Source organism: Athene cunicularia (genome assembly GCF_003259725.1).
Source record: "Athene cunicularia isolate RWA chromosome 6 unlocalized genomic scaffold, athCun1 chr6_part2, whole genome shotgun sequence".
Taxonomy (NCBI): Eukaryota; Metazoa; Chordata; class Aves; order Strigiformes; family Strigidae; genus Athene; species Athene cunicularia.
In genome coordinates this window covers 11,211,678-11,233,052 of record NW_020799106.1, presented here as the reverse complement: position 1 = coordinate 11,233,052, position 21,375 = coordinate 11,211,678, and the positions used below count along the sequence as shown (strand labels likewise).

Here is a 21,375-nt window from a genome sequence, read left to right as displayed (position 1 = left end):
GCAATAGATTGAGCAATATGAATGGGCCGGGAAGCAGCCCGCGGGCCACTGGCCCTCGCAGGGCGTCTGCAGGCCCCGGTGCAGCCTTTCCGCTGGCGGTCTCCTCGGCTGAAGGTGGCCGTGCGCCTTTGGGGGTGGTGTCGCGCCCGCTGTAGCCGGCGTGAGGGGGTAACGCGGCCTCAGAGGCGGCAACGGTACTGAGCGAGGCCCGCCGGGTGCTGTGAGGATATTCCTTGGCCTTTTGGTCCAAAAGCTGAGAAAGTTTTGTTGTTGGAAAAGGGACAGAGACACCATCAGAGAAGAGGGAGCGAAGACCTTGGCGCTGACGGCGCCCCAGCGTCCATCCAGGTGACGGGCTGCTGCGGGGGGACGCGCTTTGCCCCGCAGGCGATGTGAGGATGACCATGGCCCAAGCTGGAGCCGTAGTCGCAGCTGCCACGGGACTCCTCACGTTCTTCCTGTACTCCTCCATCCACAGGGTTGAGGAGGGGCACCTGGCTGTGTATTACAGGTACTGTTCCCTGCCAGCACCTTGGTGGCTCCTGTAGCATTCCCTGGGTTTTCCTCTCTCAGCCAGGATTCATCCCTGGCTCCCGATCGCCTTGGGAGGTGACTGCTCTCTCCTGTGCTTCCCTCCAGGCTTTGATCTGAGGTGGTCAGACCGTGCTGTTTCTGCTCGCTTGCACTAGAAACAGCATGGTGGGCCTGGATAGCCTGGCTCGGTCCAGAACCATTACAAGTTTTGGTCTTTCTGAATTCTCATCTACTTTAACTCGCTCTCCTTCCTCCCTTTTTGTGGGTCACAGTTTGTATTTCAAAGCTCTCAGTCCACCCCATCTTTTCATGTCTGTTGATCTCTCCCTCTTACATTGAGGACTGTCATCTCTGTCCCAGCCAGAGTACCCACTTCGTTGTTTCTTTGAAATGAGTCTTTACTGTAGCTCTGGGCTGAGTTTCACCTGGGGCATGTAGCTGCCCCTAATAGCACCTGTAGAGCAACTTGTCAGTCCACAACACTGAGTGGTCACAGTCACTAAATGCCACCTCTTTACTAGATTTGGTTCAAATTTGAGTAAAGGAACAGAGAGATTCAACACCAGCCTTTCTGAATATTTTGCTGTTTCTGCTGTATTTCTGTCCTGTCTTTGTTACCCTTTGCAGTCATCACTATGGGCCAGTTTGCTTTGCACTGCTCCTCCCTCTAATTCCGAGTGGTTTGAACAGCACAGACCCTTGCGGGATGCTGCAGGAGACCTTACTGCACTAGAGGAGTCCCTCACTTATAGCTCTCCTCTGTCTCCTACCTTTTAATTGCTTGCCAGTCCCCATGAGACACTGTGGGGGGTTTTTGTGCTTTGGGTAAGGGACTGTGCTGAATGCCTTGTGGAAATCTAAACTAGCAGTATCACATTAACTGCTGGATTTTTCCATGGTTACCGGTAGTGAACTATTTAGAGAGGAAAATCTGTGTTCTTGAAGCTCTCTGCAGTGTTGCAGTGATGGAAGTATTTAGCAATATCTGCCTTCTCTAAAAGTTTGTTGCTCGCAGGACTGAAATGATTGTCAAGTTGCAACAGACAAGTACTATATGTAGTCAGTCCTGTTCTAGGGGAATTGGTGGCAAATTTGGTGCAGGTGAATAATGTAATTTGCGCTGCCACAGCTGTGACTCCTGACAGTTCTGAATGTATTCACTCTCGAAGCCAGTGTTTACTGTTTTCCAGATACCTTTTCCCTGTTTTCTCTCTCTGTAGGGGTGGTGCATTGTTAACTAGTCCAAGTGGACCAGGCTACCACATCATGCTCCCATTCATTACCACGTTCAAATCCGTGCAGGTTAGTATCTTCTCATCTTGGAAGAGAGTGAGTGAGAGCAGGTCTTGGTAGGGCTGTCACTGGATGGGGGTGACTTGGGCAACTGGTGTTTGCAGAAGGGCTTGGGCATGTCATAGTCAGAGCAGCAGCTCCTGTGAAGTCCTTGGTTCCTTCTGCCTTAGGTGCCAGACCCAGCTGTGCCCTGGGACTTGTCCTTTTTGTGGAATCTCCACAACGTGCATGTGTGTGGCTTGAGATAGGAGATGTCTTGCTCTGTGAGGACAGTCTGTGTCTGAAGCCCCAATTGTTCCCCAGGAGAACTGCAGGCCTTAGTGCCGCGGGAGCTGAGAGTGGGGAAGTGAGCATAGCTGCCTTTCTGTCTCCAGAAGGCAGTTAAGAAGTCCATCTTCTGCCCACACCTGCAAAAGTCAGAAGGGAGAACATGGTTTTGACTCCACGTTCCTATGTAATGGTTGTGAGAGTCTGGGCATAGCATGATCTTCCTGGAGAATGGAGTGGTTTTGTGAGCACTGGTTGTCTTTTTATTTCAGACCACGTTGCAGACTGATGAAGTGAAAAATGTGCCTTGTGGGACAAGGTATGTTCTCCCTTTGTATGTCTCCTGGTGCTGAGCAGATTTACTCTATTCTGTAGTTTGCATCTAGTCATTTACAATGCTGTGACATGGAGGATGAAAAGTAAAGGCATGTATCCTAAAATTAGTCCCAAACATACATACCTCACACCTGGAAATAATAGAGCAGGAGGTATGGGATGGAGTGCTCTTATTTTCATTGAAAGTGATGTTCAGAGGGTATTTGCATTTTTCTTGGTTTCTTCCTTGATTACTGTGGTAGCCCATTGCTTGTGCTTTGCTCTGTCCTCAGCTTTGCAGTATTACTAGTCTGAATCTTGTGGCTCATACAAGCACTGAGCCCAGCAGTGGGCAAAAGTAAATGGTGAATGGGAATTCTGATGGGAGAAGGTTCATTTCAAAAACACCTCAGGAAAACGAGTCTTCTGGAATTGTTTGAGCATTTTTGGAATTGTCATTTCACCTGATGTGAAGGGTGAGAAAGAATGAAGAATCATCCTGTGCATGGGTGGCACCTGCCTGCTTCATAATTAAGATAATCCTTTTGTCAACACAGATCTGTATAGTTCTAATGAGCACAGCAGTAACAGGAGAGGGCTAGTTGAGTTGGGTTGCAAATCCTGTTGTGTTGGTTCATTCACCAGTTGAAGTGATGACTGAATCTGTTTCTTCAAGATAAAAACAAAACTCGTGATTCTCCTTTTAGCTTTAAGGTACTTAACAATATTTCTCTTTAAAAAAAAATAGTATCATTTGAATGACGGCACACAGCGACCATGTTGGAATTAAAAGTTGAACATTAGTGGCAACATTAATCAAGCAGAGTTAATTTTGATCTGGTTTGGCCCTTATTGGAATGAGTTCTTGGAATTATTCCTGTAGCATCAGTCATCACTTGTGCTTACATATTAACATAAAGTTTTCCTGGGCCGTAGCTGGTTTTAGTTTTAATTCTCAAATCTCTTTCAGGAGTATCTGTAAATAATGCTAGTGTTCAGTGCTGCAGCCATGGCTTTGTGATAAAGAGTCTAGGTCAAGCGAAAAGTAATTGCAGGAAGGAGGAGTAAGACTCATTATGTTCTCTATCTGTAGCTTTTAAATGGTTAAAAAGTTGAAAATACATCATCAGAGCAGTTTTAGCAGTGAGTTTAATGGCAACTTTTAGCTTGTAAGTAGTATAAATAGGAGTAATACTTAACCTTCTGGACATTGTAAAACACCATCACGTCTCTGGGCCAGAGAGCATGTCCTGCTGTCCTGCAAGCCTCCTTAACAGAGCAAGCAGAACTTTCTGCTGAAGCTTAACAACGTTATACATGCTAACACAGTCAAAATCAAACTGTGCTGCTTTGACCCTGCTTGAGCAGGGAGGGTGGTCAAGGCGACCTCCAGAAGTCCCTGCCAGCCTCGACCATTCTGTGATTTAGGAGCTAAATATTCTGTTTAATTCTGTATAGTTAGTTCATTAAGTTCCTGTTATGTTTAGCATTGCAGGATCTAGTTGTGCAATACAGGTAGTAGTGAAGTTACAGGTAATAAACATGCTTTAAAACACCAAACAACTGGTGAAGCAGTTCTTAGTTAATAATTGAATACGTTTCAGACCAAAGGTCCCAGCAGCCCTGTCCGTTTTTAAGGTGTTACTGCAGGAGCCTTTAAATTTGCTGCCTTTGGAATCAGTCTGCAGCTGCTCCATGCCGAAACATTGAATCCACATTTCCTTAATAAAACGTTAGCTTATAAATAACAAACGGATCAAATCTGAAACTTCACTATCCTGGTTTAAAGTTCATTGCAAGAATCGATCCTAAACAGTTTAAACTTCTGTAATTGTATATTAAACCATCAGATTTTAAAGGCTGGGTTTCTGTTCCATCATTCCTGTTTCCTGGATCCTCATCTACATGAGACAGCTTCCGAATGGCTGTGTGGGTGTCCCATCCCCAATTTCTGCCTTACCTGTCCCGTTTATACTTGACAGCATTAAGTCAATACATTAAATACAGATTTTAAAATACTTTGGCATCAGATGACTGTTTTTCGTAAAACACCTGTCACCTCGGAGACAAAAGCCACTTTATTGCAGCAGGTAGAACATGTATCTGCTCTAGGCCGTGAATTGCCCCTGGTGTCTCAGATTTCTGGCTTTCCCCAATGTGTAAACGTGTGCACAGTTCCTTGGGAAGTTCAGCAGTTTGCTCATGACAGGTCTGCTGCTCTCTAAAACCTGAAACTAGTTATAGAAGAGTGAAGTATTCCAGAGGACTGACTCTAAGAATTAACTGAGAATGAATATGCTCATGAATATATGAATTGCGGAATACAGCAAGTGGGTTGAAAATGGTGTTGTGGAGATACTGCATGAGGGAATTAGGTAAGTAGCATTTTTCTTATAAAATTAACTGGAAAGAATCAGGCTATATGTTGCACAGGTTTTCACCATGCCAGGAAACAATAGATAGTCAGGATACTAAGCAGTAATATTGCTCAAGCATTAGGTGTTTATTTGCAAAGGTGCAGGAATCATCCTGTGCTTGTGCTGCAGATCTCTGGCAGGAACACAAGCAGAGCACTGAAGGAATGTTCTTCTGGGACAGATCGCTGCCTGTTAGCTAGTCACATGAAAAAATGTGTCATGAATATTGCAAGTGGATGTCTTGCACTTAATTCCTATACCTCTAGACAGACCAGATCTGACGTTTAAGTCCAGTTTTTACATTCTCTGATTGCCTGACTTGGTCTGGTCTTGTTTGTGGTCAGCTCTAGCAATTAAAGCATTAAACTTTCACCTTTTTTTACCGTCCCCTTTTTACGGCAATGTCCTTCAGTTTTTCCTTTGTCTTCTTGCCTGAAAAACCTAAAGTCCTGAAATGTATGAGGCTTTCTAAGCTCTACTGAAATGCTTGCTAGTGTATGTTAGTCCCCTGTACACTTTGACCTTGTCCTGTAAAGTTAGGCACTTGCTGCCTACTTACACTTAAACTTCTCCCAGGTGCATACAGTCTATGTGTTGATCCTCCTTTCAGATTTTCTATGGATTTCCTCTTGTTTCTGTCTCCCTGACCAAAAGCCTGCTCAAGTCACTGCTGCTCTGCCTGACCAGCCTCATGTGCTAGCTCTGCAGTGAGGATCTTGGGGGGACATTCTGAGAGTGGTAGTCACTTACCGCAAAGGAAAGAGCATTGTCTGAACCAGTGTTTAAGCCGTAGGTTCCAAAGGGAAGTAAAGCAGCTGTGGATGATGGGAGGACTTGTACAGTTCCAGGTTAACAAGGTGTGTGAATCACCCTAAATCTTTGTGATGCTCTACTAGAGCAACTGTCCTGAAACTACCCAGGACAGTATCTCCAGCACTGCAGGAGTTTACTAACGTCTTCTGGACTGGGCTGTTTGAGAGGAGGTCTTGTCTGAGAAGCTCATTTTTAAGATCAGAGGGTTACAGTCCAGTTTGGCTCCTGGTTTTACAGCATCAGGGTCCAGAGGGTCCACTGCACAGGGTGATGATGGCTCCAGCAGCTGGATAGATGGATGGAAAATGCAGTGTATGTGCTTTGTAGGCATGGTTTAACCTTAAGCTCTCAGTGGGGAAATGGGTGGCTGGCATACTGGGGCTCTGAGTGTCAGCTGTTTCCTCCAAGCCATTGTCTGACCAGCAGGACTGATGTAATTCACTTATGCCCCACTCTCTTGACCCATGGTGGTTGAGATCCTTGGCAGGTTTTATGGGTAGTGTTGGTTGAGTCAGACAGGCATCAGGCAGTCCTCTGGTTTGAGGTGCCAGCCTTTCCTGTATGTGAGATGGTGAGGGGCTGTTTTAGGAGGCAGGTTGTCTCAGGTGCTCTCTTTTTCCTTCCGACATTACCATGAAGCTGAAATGCCAAAAGGACCCCAACATAGAGTTGGGCAGTGGAGGAGATTCTGGTAGAAGAAATCCACATGCTCTGCTTTGATTGCTCATCAAGATGTCTAGAAGATACCCCAAGATGGTAGCAGGTTTCCCTGTCCTGGTGGAGATGTCATAAGGTAACTGGAACAAATCAGGAGGATGAGAGCAGCTTCAGAAGATCCTGAGGAGTGCTGTTGTATGACACTGGCAACAATAAACAGTCATTTTACTGTATATGTTGTGCAGAGCAGATGAGATTGAGAAAAGTGCACATTGTAACTGCTTACACAGCCTGACATACCTATAAAGTATCCATAAACCTGTCTGTCTTAAAATTAATAGTAATGCTTCTTAGGAGAGTGCCAGCAAGAATACCCATGGCCTAAAGAGAAATCATGAGTGAAAAAGAGATTAATACTCTTAATAGTAGTATCTCAGAGGGGAAATAAGTCTCTTTTTAGCCACAAATATATTTTCTGTTGGCTTGTTCCTTCCAGCAGACAACTCCAGGCTATCACCAAGGTTTTTCAGCTCATGAAGCAGACAGGTTTGGAGAGTAAATCCAGGCTGTGCCTGGGAGATTATTTTTTTTAAAGAGCACAGACACGGACAGGGCAAGTTTGGGTGATTTTTTTTTGCAGGCTTAGCTTTCAACTGCCAGAGATTAAGATCTGCAAAATGAGAAACCCGGTTTGTCATGGGCTATATGTTTGAGTTCAAACACCACAGAGACTAAGTTTGGAAATGTGTGAGGTCTGCTTCTGGGGGTCAGCTGTCTCTAAGCAGTTTCTGCTAAAGCTTCTTGTTTGTGATTTGCCTTTGCCCTCAGGACAAAATCGTAAGATACTGTGCTTTAAAAATACACTCTCAAGAGACTTGGGAGCTGTTGAAAATTAAGGGTTTTTTTCTTCACCGTAGAGTGTGGGCTTTTCTCCGCTGTCACAGGTACTGGGGTGTGGGCATGACCTGCGGAAAGCCACATCAGTAAGAGCAGAGCCTGGGATCAAGCCCTGCTTCTGATTTCCAACTTCCTCAGCGGGTCTGGCAACACATGATCCCTTGGGGAGAGGTCTGCTTGCAGGCTTGGTCTGAAGCTTCTTGACAGTGTACATGCCTGGGCATGTGTGCACTCTTGCAGTGTTAGTGGAGAGCTACTTGCAACATGACATTGAAGCAGAGAATGTGAATGTATGTTGCGTGCTTTGTTTCTTCCTTTCTGACAGGGGCCTTGTCAAGTTTGTGCTCGAGTTAGTAAATGCAGGAACTTAAACTAAGGGCTTTTCTACTTAAAATGTATTTGCTGCTTAGAACAGTTGCGGTGCATCTGCAGTTTGTGTCTGCTCTGCTGCTTGCAGGTGTCATCTGCTGTACTTGTTGCCTTACCTTCATTGTGCTGGACTCCCCCTTTCTGATAGTTGCAGCTACATTTCTGTTCAAAAACATGTTTCTTTTGCTGGCTAAGTAGGAGATAAGTGAAGCAAACTTTTGCTTTCCAGACTTGCTAGAGCACACTTTTGACTTATACAGAAAGAGGGACCAGTCTGTACAAAGCTGGGGTTTGGTACCCTCTAATTGCAAAATGCTCAAGAAGTCAGAATTGTTCTGGGTAAGTTTAGTAGAATTTAGTAAAAGAGAAGTAAAGATGGCTTTGCCTTAAATACAGACCACTGTTAACAGTTGCAGTAATTAATGAATTCTCTTTTTCACTTACAGTGGCGGTGTTATGATCTACATTGACCGAATAGAAGTTGTGAATAAATTGGCACCGTATGCAGGTATTTCCTGTCCTGTTTCAACAAGCAGTGCTTTGACTATCTTCACTCATCCTGTAGCAGCTCTGCCTTGGTTTGCAAGACTTTCATTTTCTGTGTCTTGTTATCCTTATGGATCCCAACACCATAGCACTTAGTTTCATGCATGTGTCTGCAAACTTTTTGAAGAGCCAGGCATTTGCAAGATGAAGATAAATTCTAGGATTGCTTCTCCCCTGTACATTTAAAATGTGATGTGTACTTAAGCAATCCTATTTCTTGCTGCTGAAGGGTGGACCACCTGTAAAAGTAAATACACAGGAAAAGCCCCCAGGTGCTTGCCAGCTCAGTTCCTGGGAAAATTACAAAGGCAAAGTCTGTGTAAGAGCCTCTTACCTTCCTATTTCACCAGCTGCCAAACAAAGATCCAGACAGCTTCTTTTTTTTCAGCAGCATAACTTAATGCAAAATGCTACTATTACTGAGGCATTGAAGGCTGAATTCATGTTCTAAATGTGGGAATGATACTTGTTTTCACTTTATAGTAGTATCTGTTTGTATGCATGCAGGTCCTGGACAGGCTTTACTGTTTCATTTGTTTATACAGATCATAAAACAGAACCATGACCATGCGGTGTATCTGACTGTAATTACTCTGCTCTTTGAGGTCGTACAATCACAGCAGCCCTGGTGGAGGGGACCTCTGCAGTGTCTCCTCTGATGTCCCTTCTCTTCACAGCAGGCTTCTCACTAACAGCTGGGCCAGCCAAGTCCTGAAAACTCCTAAGGATGGAGACCCCCTTCACACACCCCCCATCCAGTGCTGCACTACTTTACTAATACTCTGAGCTGTTGTTTTGCAGTTATGGCATTGCAGAAAGCAATACATGTCAGTGGTGACCTGTGATCATTCTCTTACTTTCTCAGTGTATGATATTGTGAGAAATTACACTGCAGACTACGATAAGACCTTGATCTTCAATAAAATTCATCATGAGCTGAATCAGTTCTGCAGTGCCCATACCCTGCAGGAAGTATACATTGAGCTGTTCGGTAAGTGGATGGCAGCTGGATGCACCCAGCGAGGGCCGTATAATCTCCTTATTCTGCTGTCAGGTATGTTACAGCAGACTCCTGTGAGCAAACAGCCACTGTGCTGGAGTTGCAAACTAGAATCCAGCTCCTCCTATATATCCATATGCCACTTCCCATGTAACTACTCATTAATGATTCAGATTTCTTTGTCTTTCCACATCTGCATGTAAGAATTTGATTTCAGTCCTTTTCTGGTTAGGACTGAATTCTGGACACACAAGGTAGCCACTCTGCTCTTGTGCATGCAGTCATGCCATTGCCTTCACTATGATGGTGGTTTTGTCTTGTCTACTTCTACTGTTAGGCCCCTGTTCTGTTGTTGAACTGACTTTTTTACTTTAAAAGCTTCCTTCTGGCTGTTTTTAGCAAGTGAGAGCTGGAAGATAGATGCTCTCAGTTCATTGCAATAGTTTAATTTTTTCACAAGGGGGTAGCAGTGTTCAGGAATTAACATATTGAATGTTCTACTTCTTGGTATCTACCTGTGCCCACAAAGACACAACAGCATCACATTCTTCATTGAATGGCAGAGCAGGGGAAAATGGGTTTATGGAAGATAAAACGTTGTCAGGGTTTTAATATTAAGAGACTGAATCTTTGAATGCTGTATTCAGACTTGCCAAATATCTGTACTCTGAGAGGAGTTTCTTGGTAGTACATGCGGCTTAATCTGTTCATAACTGGCCATTTCTGTGGAAGGATCTCCCTGGAGCTTGGAAGTGACAGAACATGGGTTTTCTCAGTAGCAGGTACTGGATCCTGCAGGTTATTAGAGACTTAGGGCAGAGCTTGCTGCTGGCAAGTGGGGTTGGTGTGGGTCTGGCCAGGAAGGCAGAGGCTTCTTCCACAGGCTCTGGGTGCTTTTTCTTGCTGAGATGCTGAAAGCCATTTGCCCTTAGCTCAGATACTGTGAGTTCATCAATAGCTGAACCTTTTTAGAGACACCAGCATGTGAGTCTCCTTTCGGGAACTTTTTCCAGGGTATATAGGAAGGGAAACAATGTACTGAACAATCTCAAAAAGCATCTTTCTCTTACGCCATAGAGATACCTGCTCTTCCAGGCCAGCTGACTCTCTGCTATACAGGATGTAGGAGAAAAGATGGTAAGCTAAGTGGTCTCTCTCTTGTCCTCCAAACACAGATCAGATAGATGAGAATCTGAAGTTGGCCCTGCAGAAAGATCTCAATGTCATGGCACCAGGTCTCACCATCCAGGTAGGTTCATTCCATAACAAAGATTATTCTTTTTTCCACCTCTAATTTGCTCACCTTCCACTAGATTGAGGAGGTTTCTTGTTTCCGTTTTCCCCATAATGCGAGTTGAGGTTTGTTAGTTGAAGACTGTCCAGATGACAGTGACCACTTTTAAACACTGGTTTTATGTTAGGGGAAGACCTACAGGGTAGAGAGAATGACCTTTTGGGCCACAGACCTGCAGGTTTTGGATTAATTTACAAAGAGCAAGAAAATATTTAACTACCTTTGATACCCCTGCAGAGCTGGGTGCTCCCATGTGCCAGTGCAGTTCCTGCAGGTAATTGGAAAAAGAAAAAAAGATTATCATATTATCTATGCTTGTGCCAGAGATAGGAAAAGTTGTTATGTCCTGAGTGATTTTCTGCTTACACTTAATGTTAGAAAACCATGTTTAAGTTTAGCTGGGCTCTGGGACATACTGGCTTTTTGGCTTGTTGAAGTTCAGGGCAAGCAACTGGGAAAAATATACCTTAGTCTTGTGAGGGCTAAGATGAAAATCTTTGTAGATTTACACTGAAAGGAAGAGTGAGACCAAATCTGGTTTGCCATTTTTGTTCCCACATTTAGGTAGGCTGGCTGGCTGTGTGTGGGGAGGGAAAGCCTCCCATTGACAACATGTGTAATGCTACAATAAATACTGTTCTGCTTTGTGGCTCGATTCTATGCGTAGGCTTGCTCTGTTTGAGGGTGAACCACAGGCAGTACCTTATCACAAAGAAGCTGAGATGGCACCACTCTTCCAGTTATCCAACTTAACTTGAACTCTGTGTTGCAGAGAGGTTTCCTACAAAAGTTCATCATTGATCAATATTATCGTCATAATGTAAAGGCACTCTTTGATCTCAGGGTATGGAAATGTGTAAGCAAAGCTCATGGCTCTTTGCTGGGAGATGTTAATTACAGAGCTAAATCTGATCTCAATTTGGCATGCCCAGTCATCACTGTTGGTCAAAAGTTGAAGGATATTCTGCCTGCATCAGCCCAGTCTGAGCTCACCAGACCACCAGTGTGAATATGTCCCATAACTGGTGAGTAGAGTGGTTCATCTCCAGTACTTGAGACTGATTCTGCCCTCGTGTTCCAATAGTTCCCTTTCAAAACAGAGCTGCACACTTGTCTCCAGTAAAACTGTACCTCAGCATACAACTTGCCATATTGTTGTGTCTCTTGTGAGGAAATACCCTGCTCCTTTGGTGAAGAGCTGAGCTTTCCTTAAACTCCTCATATAACAGCTGCATAACCGAGATTACATTAACTGTACTTATAATTAAATTGTTTTTTGAGCTCTAACGGAAATAAATCTGTATTTGAGCATAGTGCTTTCCTCTTGAAGAGCATGTTTACATACATGAGTACTTCAGAGATCACTGACAATTCACTTTTGAAAGAAGTGTCACAGAAAACAATTATTGAAAACATGCTGTTAGAGGAGATTCACAGCATTTATTTCTAGATTTATTAAAACTAGACAATTGAAACCTTCAGAAGTCCCCCAGGTTGCCTGATGCAAAACTTTCCTAACTGTTCCAGTTCTTGCCTAACTGGAATGGTGACCACAGCCTGAAGAGAAGTGGAGGCTAGTGGATGGTAAGAAGGGTCAGTGTCGGCAGGTAGGCTCCTGCACTTTCCCTGTGAAAGCAGCACACCCTAGGGCTTGTCTCAAGTGTGTGGACAGAAACACACCCATTCTGGGAAACAAACCTGAGAAGCTGAAAACCTTTGCGCATTTGTGGTCCCCAGGGCCTGGTGGAATAGCTTATGTGAGTACAGTGCTGCTGTGAGTGGCTACAGACTCTCGAGGGAGGATGAGCTGAGAAGGTGAGGCAACAGGGTTGTGCTGCCTGCAAAGGACTGGCTCAAATCATGGAGCTTGGTTTAAGGATGGATGATGAACAGCAGAGATAAGAGCCAGTATAGGTAGGAAGCAGACCAACATGGAGGACCATGTGGTCCTTGTCTTCTGCAGACTACCCAGTTAGTAAGATGAAGTAGGGAAAGCTGCTTGTAGAAGACCAGAGGAAGCCTCATGCTCACAGATCCTAGTACTCATGGGGGTCTCTGGCCCCGGTGTCCGCTGGAAGGGCAGCAGGCCTGGGTGCAAGCCTTGCTGGATGTTTCTGAAGGGTGTTGAACAGTTTTTGGCACTCTGAGCAAAGCTGACTGGAGGAGATACTCTGCTGGAGCTTTTAGAAACAAGGAAGAACTGGTTGGGAGGTGAAGTCTGGTAGCAGTGTGAGCTGTGGTAGCTGTAAGGGAGTGAGTTCAAGGTCCTTAGAGGAGTGAGGTGAACAGGAAAGTTATGGACCTGGACTTCAGGAGGACAGAACTCGATTTGTGTGAGATGTGCTTGGCAGGGTCCTGTGGAAGACTGCCACAGTCAGCCAAGGAAGCTAGGAGGCCCCACTTCATTGCCAAGAACACCCCAAAGTGCAAAAGTCAGGCAGGTGAAAGGAGTCTGGTATGGATGAACAGGGAGCTCCTGACTGAGCTGGAAAGCAGAAGGGAAACTCAACAAAAGGTGGAGTAGGATAAATGAGCTGGGAGGGATAAAGGTGGTTTAACTGAGAGTGCAAGGGCAGAGTTAAGAAAACCAAAGTTTAGTAGACCTGGACCTAATGATGTCTGTATAGGGCAGCACAGAGGGTGTCTGAGGTGCATCCACAGCAAAAGGAAGAACCAGGAAGCTGTGGAGCAGGTCACATAGTGACCAAGGACATGGAAAAGGCTGAAGTACTCGACACTTTAGACTTCTTTCTGGCAAGGTGTGCCCTTTGGCCTCCCCATTCCTTACTGTAGCAGCAGAGCCTACAGAAGTGAAGCATTACACACAGTAGAGGACAGCTGAGCAGATGGGCACACACACAGGTCTGTGGAACCAGATGGGATGCATCCCAGGGTGCTGAGTTGCTGGACCATGCCATCATGAAGCCACTCTCTTATCTTTGAAAGATGGCAGTGGTCAAGAAGGTCTCTAATAACTGGAAATAGGCAAGTGTCACAGCAGTGAGTAAGGAGGAAGATCAACAGGAGAGAAGTACTGTACCATCAGTTCCCATTCTCTGCAACATTTACATTGGCATCTTGGTGACTTTCAGCTGCACTCTCCAGTTTGTTGGTATCCCTTATACTGGGTTCCTCACACTGGATGCAGTATCGAGATGCAGCCTCCTCAGTACCAAGTAGAGGGGCATAAAAATTGCCTTCAGCCTGCTGCTGAGCTTTTGTCAGTCCAACTCAGGATGGGGCTGGACCTTGTGGCCACAGGGAAAAAAATGCTGTCGTATAGTCAGCTTGTCTTTTGATTCCTTCATGGTTTATTTTGTAAAGCTGTTGCTCAGCCAGTTAGTCCCAGCATGTCCCAGTGCCTTAACATTTGCTTATTAACAATATCAACAGTGCACAGTAGTGTTTCCGTCTAGTAGATTTAAGTAGATATCACCATTAAATCGGTAGAGCTATTGGCTTAAAAAAAGAAAGAGCTAGTGGAGATTTTCAATGATCTGGCAGCTGTCCTGACTGCTGAGGAATCTTTGCCTGTGTTGGAAAAGCCACGCTTCTGGAAACTGATCTTTGTTTTGGTGCAGGGGGTATTATGGAGGTAGAAAGAATATCGCCCTGCAGTGCCTGGTGAGGTGAGCTTTCTCCATGCAGTACTTTTCTAGGGGCTTGGAGAGGCTGCGCTCCAGGTAGGAGCTTAGAAAAATTCTTTCGCTGAAGGATGTTCTGGTCTGATGTCCCATAAATCTGCTTTCCTTGCTTGTTCATAGAAGCAGAATAGTTGGGGTGGTTCAGCCTGGAGAAGAGACCTTATTGCAGCCTTTCAGTATATAAAGGGAGCTTATAAAAAAGATGGAGAAAGACTTTTTGCCAAGGCCTGTAGTGACAGGACAAGAGACAATGGTTTTAAACTAAAAGAGGGTAAGTTTAGATTGGATCTAAGGAAGAAATGTTTTATGATGAGGTTGGTGAGGCATAGGCATGGGTTGCCCAGAGAAGCTGTGGCTGCCCCCTCCCTGGAAGGGTTCACAGCCAGGTTGGATGGGGATTTGTGCAACCTGGGCTAGTGGAAGGTGTTCCTGACCTTGGCAAGAGGGTATTGGATTGGATTATCTTGGAAGGTCTCTTCCAACCCAAACCATTCTGAGATTCCCAAGTGTCCTGTTTTGGTGACAGGCTGGCTCCTTCTCCCCAGGCAGGGTGTGCTGGCCAGGGCCAGGGTGCCTGTCACATGGAAATGGTTCCCTTTTTGCACTGCATACAAAAACTTGCCTGGATGTGGCTGTATCCCATTCCCCTGTGTGGAAGCTGCCGGGTTCTTTACAGACTTACTGAGAGAGAAGCAGCAGGTTCAGCACTAAATCTGCAGTAGAGATGAAGCAGGGGGGGTGTAAAGCCATGGACTGTCAATCTGCATCTCCTAAAGCTCAGTAATGAGCACACAATGTGCCAGATGAGCAGCAGCAGCTCCTGGTCCTGTCTCTGGATGTTTCCCACATATTTCAGAGCGCGTCCTCCACAGAGCAGCTTAGCAGTTGTCTCTGGTGTGTATTTGAGTTGTGGTGTTGACATCACCATGCACATCACACTTGATGCTCCACAGTTGCACACAACAGTTCCCAGCTGCCACCTGTGCCCTGCTGCTCTCCCCTGTCTTCACTGCTGTGTCTCATTGTGTGGTTGCTTTTGCAAGCTTTTCTCCTAGAAAATCTATTCCTGAGCTTGTAGCTCTGCTTTTGTTTTGCAAGTCTTGATCCTGCAGTTTTATTTCTTTGGGTTTGTGAGCCCCTTTCTTGAGAAGTATATTGGGAAGTGATGTTTGAAGAGTCTTTGGGGTGGAGAACTGAGGTGCTTCTGACAAAGGTGGTGGACCTCTTTAGCAGTCCACAGGCCTTACTTCGTCACTTAGGTGCCATAAAAGGTGCAAAGACAGGAAATACAAACAACACACCTCTGTGAGAGTAGCAGGATTGGGAGCCATTATGTGTGGTCTCAGATCAATGTGGAAATGTCCAGAGCACTGCATCTCGTTTTGTAAAGACATTTCTTAGTTATGCAGCTCACATGAAAATATTTAATTTAAATACTCTTTTTTTTCATAGGCTGTGCGTGTTACAAAGCCCAAAATCCCAGAAGCTATCCGAAGAAATTTTGAGCTAATGTGAGTAGCTGTACATAAAACTGTATTAATTGGTTTTGGTCCAGCACAGGCTTAATGCTATTAGAAAAGTCTTACCTGGTGCTCAGAAGGTGAGAAATGGGCTCTAGTGTGCTTGGCTAGCACTTGTGTGTTCTGTTTCTCCATTTCCATAGCTCTTTCACCTTGAAGCCTTTCAGCCCTTCACAAAGATGGTTGTGAGCATGTACAGTCCATCTCAAGGCCATGCTCTCACTTGTATGTAAAGGGGATGCTGATCTGCTGTAGAGAACCTGTAGAAAACTTGTAAACTGAATTCAGCGCTCAGGGGTCTTGATGTCTCACCCATAAGCTCCCCTCCAGCATTGCAGGCAGATTTAGTCTGATACATACCTGTGGAGATCTCCTGTCCAAGTCCTTTCCCAAAGCAGGGCCAGCACCTCAGCTGCAGCGGGTCGCTGGGGGCTGTGTCCAGGCGAGTCGGGGCATCCCCAGGGATGGGATCCCCCACCGCTCGGGGCTCGCACGGGGACAGGCTGTTTCCTTGGGACCTGCTGGGGTTTCCTGTGCTGTAGCTTGTGCCGGTGCCTCTGGGGCTTCCGCTGTGCCCCTCGGAGCAGAGTCTGGCCCCAGTGCCTCCAGGACCCCCTTGGGCAGGGGGAGATGCTGCTGGGTCCCCCTTTGCCTCCTCAGCTCCATCTGAGCCAGCCAGCCCAGCTCCCCCAGCCTTTCCTCATATGCCTTGGCCTCCACCCCACATCTGCACCGGACTCGCTCCTTGTCCTGAGGGCCTCAAACTGTGTACAGCATCCAGATATGGTCTCACCAGTGTCAAATAGAGAGGGGGAATAATCTCTTCCATTGGCCTGCTGGCTACACATGTGCTCATACAGCCGAGGACAGAACTAGTCTTCATGGCTGTGAGGGCATGGTGTTAGCAACTGGTTGCCTTCTTGTCCCTCTGGCCTCATGTGCCCTGGTTTGCAGAGCTGCTCCCCAGCTCCCATTTCCCTGTGAAAACTTTTCTCACCCTGCAGGGAGGCTGAGAAGACCAAGCTGCTGATTGCAGCCCAGAAGCAGAAGGTAGTAGAGAAGGAGGCAGAGACCGACCGGAAGAAAGCACTTATTGGTATGTCACCAGTTAGGGAGTAATAGGGGATGGGGCCAGGCTGAATATCCATTCCTACATCCCCCAGTAAGCCGGGGTAGGACGTTGTCTTGCATCAGTGACAGCTCTCTGAAGAAGGCATGGCCAGGCTGCACCAACAGCGTGTATTTTAGAGAAGATGACTGTTTGTGCTGCTGTATCTATGTCCCACCTCCCTCTAGCAGCAGAGCAGCGAATGCCTCTGTCCTACAGCTGCCCAAGACGTGACAGCCCTGCCAGAGGAACTGCTTCGGCTTGAAATTAAACATTCCTGTACCAAGGGGACTCACGCCTGTGAAAGGGATGTCAGCCAGTGCAACCCTAGGAACATCAGCACTGTGTTTTCTCTCTGTAACTGTATTGCTTGGAGTCCAAACTGGTGCTGTAGGACCCAAGCAGAAAGGGGGGCAGCAGAGAGCAAATTGCTTTCGTGGCAGAATGCCGATGCTCAGGGCCCAAGAAATGAATGTCTGAGCTGAGCCTGTTGTGTTTGCAGAGGCAGAGAAGGCTGCTCAGGTGGCCAGGATTCATTATCAACAGAAGATCATGGAGAAGGAAACAGAGAAGCGGATTTCTGAGATTGAAGGTAACCGTGCTGCTGGGGTCATTTTCCAGGTAAGGGTGGTGGCAGGTAGTGGAACCTCAGAACTGGGCTCCCAGGCATTGCTGTCCTGCAAAAATAATAGAGGTTATGCACTGGGGTCATTCCTCCCCTTTGCAGGTACCTGTGGGACAGGGGCTCAGGTGCTCTATTCTATGCGGGTATTCACTTGATAATGCTTATTTTCCTGTTGCTGTGTTAGATGCTGCATTCCTGGCAAGAGAGAAAGCAAAAGCTGATGCAGAGTACTACACTGCTTGGAAGCTGGCTGATTCCAACAAGGTGAGTGCTTGAAAGCTGGTCAGAAGAGGACTTGTTTATATTTTCCTCTGCACAAGAGATTAGGTTCAGGTGGGCAGCACTGGAAAAACACTTGATTTAACAGCCCATGTCCCAGGAGGCAGCTGCCTGAGATGAAATCTAATGATGTGGGACCCAGAAGATTGTCTCTTACAGTCTCTGGTTTCTCTTTTTGTAGCTGAAACTTACCCCTGAGTATCTGGAACTAATGAAATATCAAGCAATAGCTGCAAACAGCAAGCTGTATTTTGGTGACCGCATCCCCAACATGTTTCTGGATTCCTGTGCCTTCCAGAAAGCCAGTGTGAGGACTGCCCAAGAAGCCAGCCTTCCTTCACAGGAGGCCTCGGAGGCCTCTGGAGAAAGCCACCTCAGAGCAAAGGAAAGCACTGGCTGACCGGGGTGGAAGGATACCCGGTATAGCTCGACAGCCAGCCCAGCTGCCAATGGGGATGTCGCCCTGTGCTGGTGGGGCGGACGCAGCGCATGCGTGGACATCTTGTGTATAGGTGGCAGTTGGGTTGATTTTCTTCTAGCAACACATTGCAAGTGCTCTGCCTCTTCCGTTTCTTCCCCTGTTAAATTGGTGCTTCCAAATGAGGGATAATCCTGTACTAACATACCAATACTGGAATATTAAAAGACAGACACCAGGAAAGCCTTCCGCAGTAGGTACAGTTATTGATCAAGCATTACTCTGGAGGTAGGAGATGTGGCTTTGAGTGTTACGTTGCTGCACACTGGTTGTTCCCCAGTGCTCCTCACTGAGGCCAAGTGAAGAGGTTTCCTTTGTTCTGATGATGAAGCTTCGCTTTGTGGACTCCAAGGCAGGTTTCTACTGGCACTATCTTAACTTTCCTCAAGGACTCCAGTGGAATGGGCTCTCTTTGGCCAGTGGAGTCTGTGTGTTCTTGCTCAGGGTGAGGCCTGGCAAGGAATGGTTTGGTGTGGAATATATTATTTGAATAGGATCTGCATAGCCATAATCTTCTTTCCTGTAGACAGTGGCACTAGATAATGACTTGGAGCAAGCAGTCTCTAACAGCCTTCTTTAACTCCCCCTCTCCAAGCAAGAGCCGCACGCTGGCTGCCTTGGAGTGACTGTAGTACGTTTTGTCTGGGCGGCTGGGTCTTGCTGTGCATCCTAAACAAGATTTCAGAGTGCATGGAGTACCTCCAAGCAGCTGGTTGGGAACAGAGCGTGGAAGTCTGCTCAGACCCCAGCCTCCTCGCAGGGAGAGGGGGACCCCTCCCTCTTTTCACCAGGGAAAGGGGGCAGAATTTCCACTGCTCTGCCTTGCTGGCAATGTGAAGGGGAAGAGTGAAGGGACCCTGCTGTGCAGCAGACCAGATGTTTGATGCCTCAGCTGCAAAGTAGGTGAGGCTTCGTTGCTCTGCAGTGCAAAATCTGATGCTCCAAGAAGTGGGAGCTGCTCTGTGTGTCCTTGAACAGCTGCAATGGGGAGTCTGTTGCTGGTCCTCACCACTGGCCAGGTTTCACTGTTTTGCAGGGCTTCTGGCTCACGAGCGGTGTTGGCAGGGTGATCTTTTCTCCTGGTGTGTGTTGTAATATATCCTACCCCTCCCCATGTGCTTCTGCAGGGTGAGAGACATGCTGGGGGTAGAAATCTGCTGATCTGCTTTCCCCTTCTGCCCTCCCTGCTGCCTATGAGGATGTGCTTGTTTCTAGGACCTGTTTCTCGTGTTCTGTGACAATCCCAGAAGACGATGGCTGGGGAAACAACTGTCAAGAGCTTGAGCTGGGATGGGGCTCACGCTCCAGCGTTGCCTGTCTCTGAACCCACCATGTCTCCAGAGGCCCCCTCTCCCCTGCCAGCCTGGGGTTATCTGCATGTTCATCCTGCTTTCCTGCCCCTTGGGTGCAGCCACGCACAGCACTGGACCCTGGGTTGGTGGTGATGCTCTAGACGCTCGGCTGGTCAGGAGTGACAGGCCAGTTGGTGCTGGTGTTCAGATCTTCTGTTCCCAGCACCATCTGCAGCCTCATGGCATTGGGGGGAACATGCTTAGCTTTTGCCTTGGTGAAACATTCAACCCAAACCAAATGATCTGAGCCTCTGCTAATGATTTCCCCAAACATGTTGTGTGGGTTTTCAGGCTTTCCAGTGCTGTTTTCTGGTCCTGTGTGACTTGACAGAGGATGGCAGTGTCTCTCCTCAAGTAAGTTTAACTACACTGCCTTACCATGTCTGAGCTCCTGCCCTGGCTGCTTCTCCTCCATCTCTGGGGCAGAGCAGGGATGCCTTACCCTGCCTCTCCTGCTCCTGCTGCTGGCCAGCTGTGGGACTTTGCAGCAGTTTCAGATGGTCTTTCTTTATGAAAACTCCCAAGGCTCCAGCTTCTTTAAAACCCAGCCATGGCAAGAGCCAGTGGAGTTGCATCTTTGAGCCTCCACCTCCTCAGTGTTGCTGGCTTGCAGCAGAAACAGCCTCTCCTTGCCCCAGCAGTAGCCACTTCGGTTGAATTTTAAGATAAAGGCAGGCTTTTTAGAACAGAAGCACTCCTGGAGGAGACATAGGCTTGTCTGTGTTGTACTCACCCAGTGCTGGCGTCAAACCCTGGTGTCAGGATGGATTCTGTCAGCCTGGAGGTGACAGGAAGCAAGGGCATCGGGGGAACCACTAGAAGCAATAACCAGGCAACTCACAGCTCTCCCAGTGATCAAAGCAAGCTCCTCAGGTGAGGAGCAGGAAGGCCCTCCAGGCCAGTGCAGGAAGGGCTGCTTCCCTTTGGATCTGAGCCTTGCTGGCCTCCCTGTCACCATCCAGGTGGATGCATGGCGTTTCCTTTAGTGGCTGTCACTTTGGCTCAGTGTCATCCTGCCCTGGTTTGGTGTGCATCAGCCACCTACCCACGTGGTCTGAGGGACACTGCAGGATGCTCCTGTGGTGTGAAGTCCTGCAGCAAACATGTGTGTGATGCTCAGTGCCTTCTGCAGCAGCCTACTCCATCCCTCTGCTTCCCCAGCCACAGCTTCAGAAGCCTGAGTAGGTGTGCAAGAGGAGGGAATTGCTATGGCTTTAACTCCCCAGTCTGGGCTTTGCTTCTCTCTGGGCTGGGAGGGAACAAGGGTGCAACCAGGAGCGTGGACTGGAACTGTTTTTTCTGTCCATTTGAAAGGCCCATGTGATCCTGTGACTAAAGGGGTTTGCCACTGGATCCACACCTTCTTTAAGGAGACACGATACACATGTTCAAGTTTACATGCACAGTGTTAAGTTCTTTTGATAAAGCAGAATAAAATTATTTTGTTACCATTTCCTTCGTGGCTTTATGTGTGTTAGGGCCAGTGCCACTGCAGGCAGATTGAGGGGGGACATCTGTGCCTCTCACCCCCTACCACACAGCATCTAGTTGCATGTCCCCAGCTGCAGTGACTGCCACCCTAGGAGTGCAGGCTGGTGCTGAGCAGCAGAGGCGGCACTTTCTGGTCCTGCTGTGTTTTTGCTCTCAATCTCCAAAGCTCGTGGTGGGAGCTGAGGCCTGATGGCCTTTAGGCCACCACCTGAGCTGCACAGTCACTTGTATGTGGCCATGGTGGGAGCCTTTCCCAGACAGGCATGGCCCTGGTGTGTGAGGAGTGTTCTTGGGGCCCACGGGCTGCTCTCTGGGCACTGATGTCACCTGCAGGCACAAATGCTTGTCTTGGACCAGGGGTAATGGGAGCAGAGCTGATTGTGGGAGTTACGGTGGCCACTCTTTGTTCATGGAGCGAGCCTGGAGCTGGGGGATCATGGGGATCCACTGCAACATCCTCCAGCCCCTGTGCCAGC

General features: G+C 47.2%; 1 protein-coding gene across 1 annotated transcript; it reads left to right on the top strand.

The window, feature by feature from the left end:
• Positions 1-29: 29 nt before the first annotated feature.
• Positions 30-20,859, top strand: ERLIN1 (ER lipid raft associated 1). Its single transcript, XM_026851965.1, has 11 exons — positions 30-511; positions 1,755-1,836; positions 2,367-2,413; positions 8,009-8,070; positions 8,974-9,099; positions 10,284-10,357; positions 15,499-15,557; positions 16,571-16,662; positions 17,177-17,266; positions 17,484-17,563; positions 17,760-20,859. Exons 1-11 carry the CDS (start codon positions 399-401, stop codon positions 17,976-17,978), a joined length of 1,044 nt encoding a protein of 347 aa, XP_026707766.1. The 5' UTR covers positions 30-398; the 3' UTR covers positions 17,979-20,859.
• Positions 20,860-21,375: the final 516 nt, after the last annotated feature.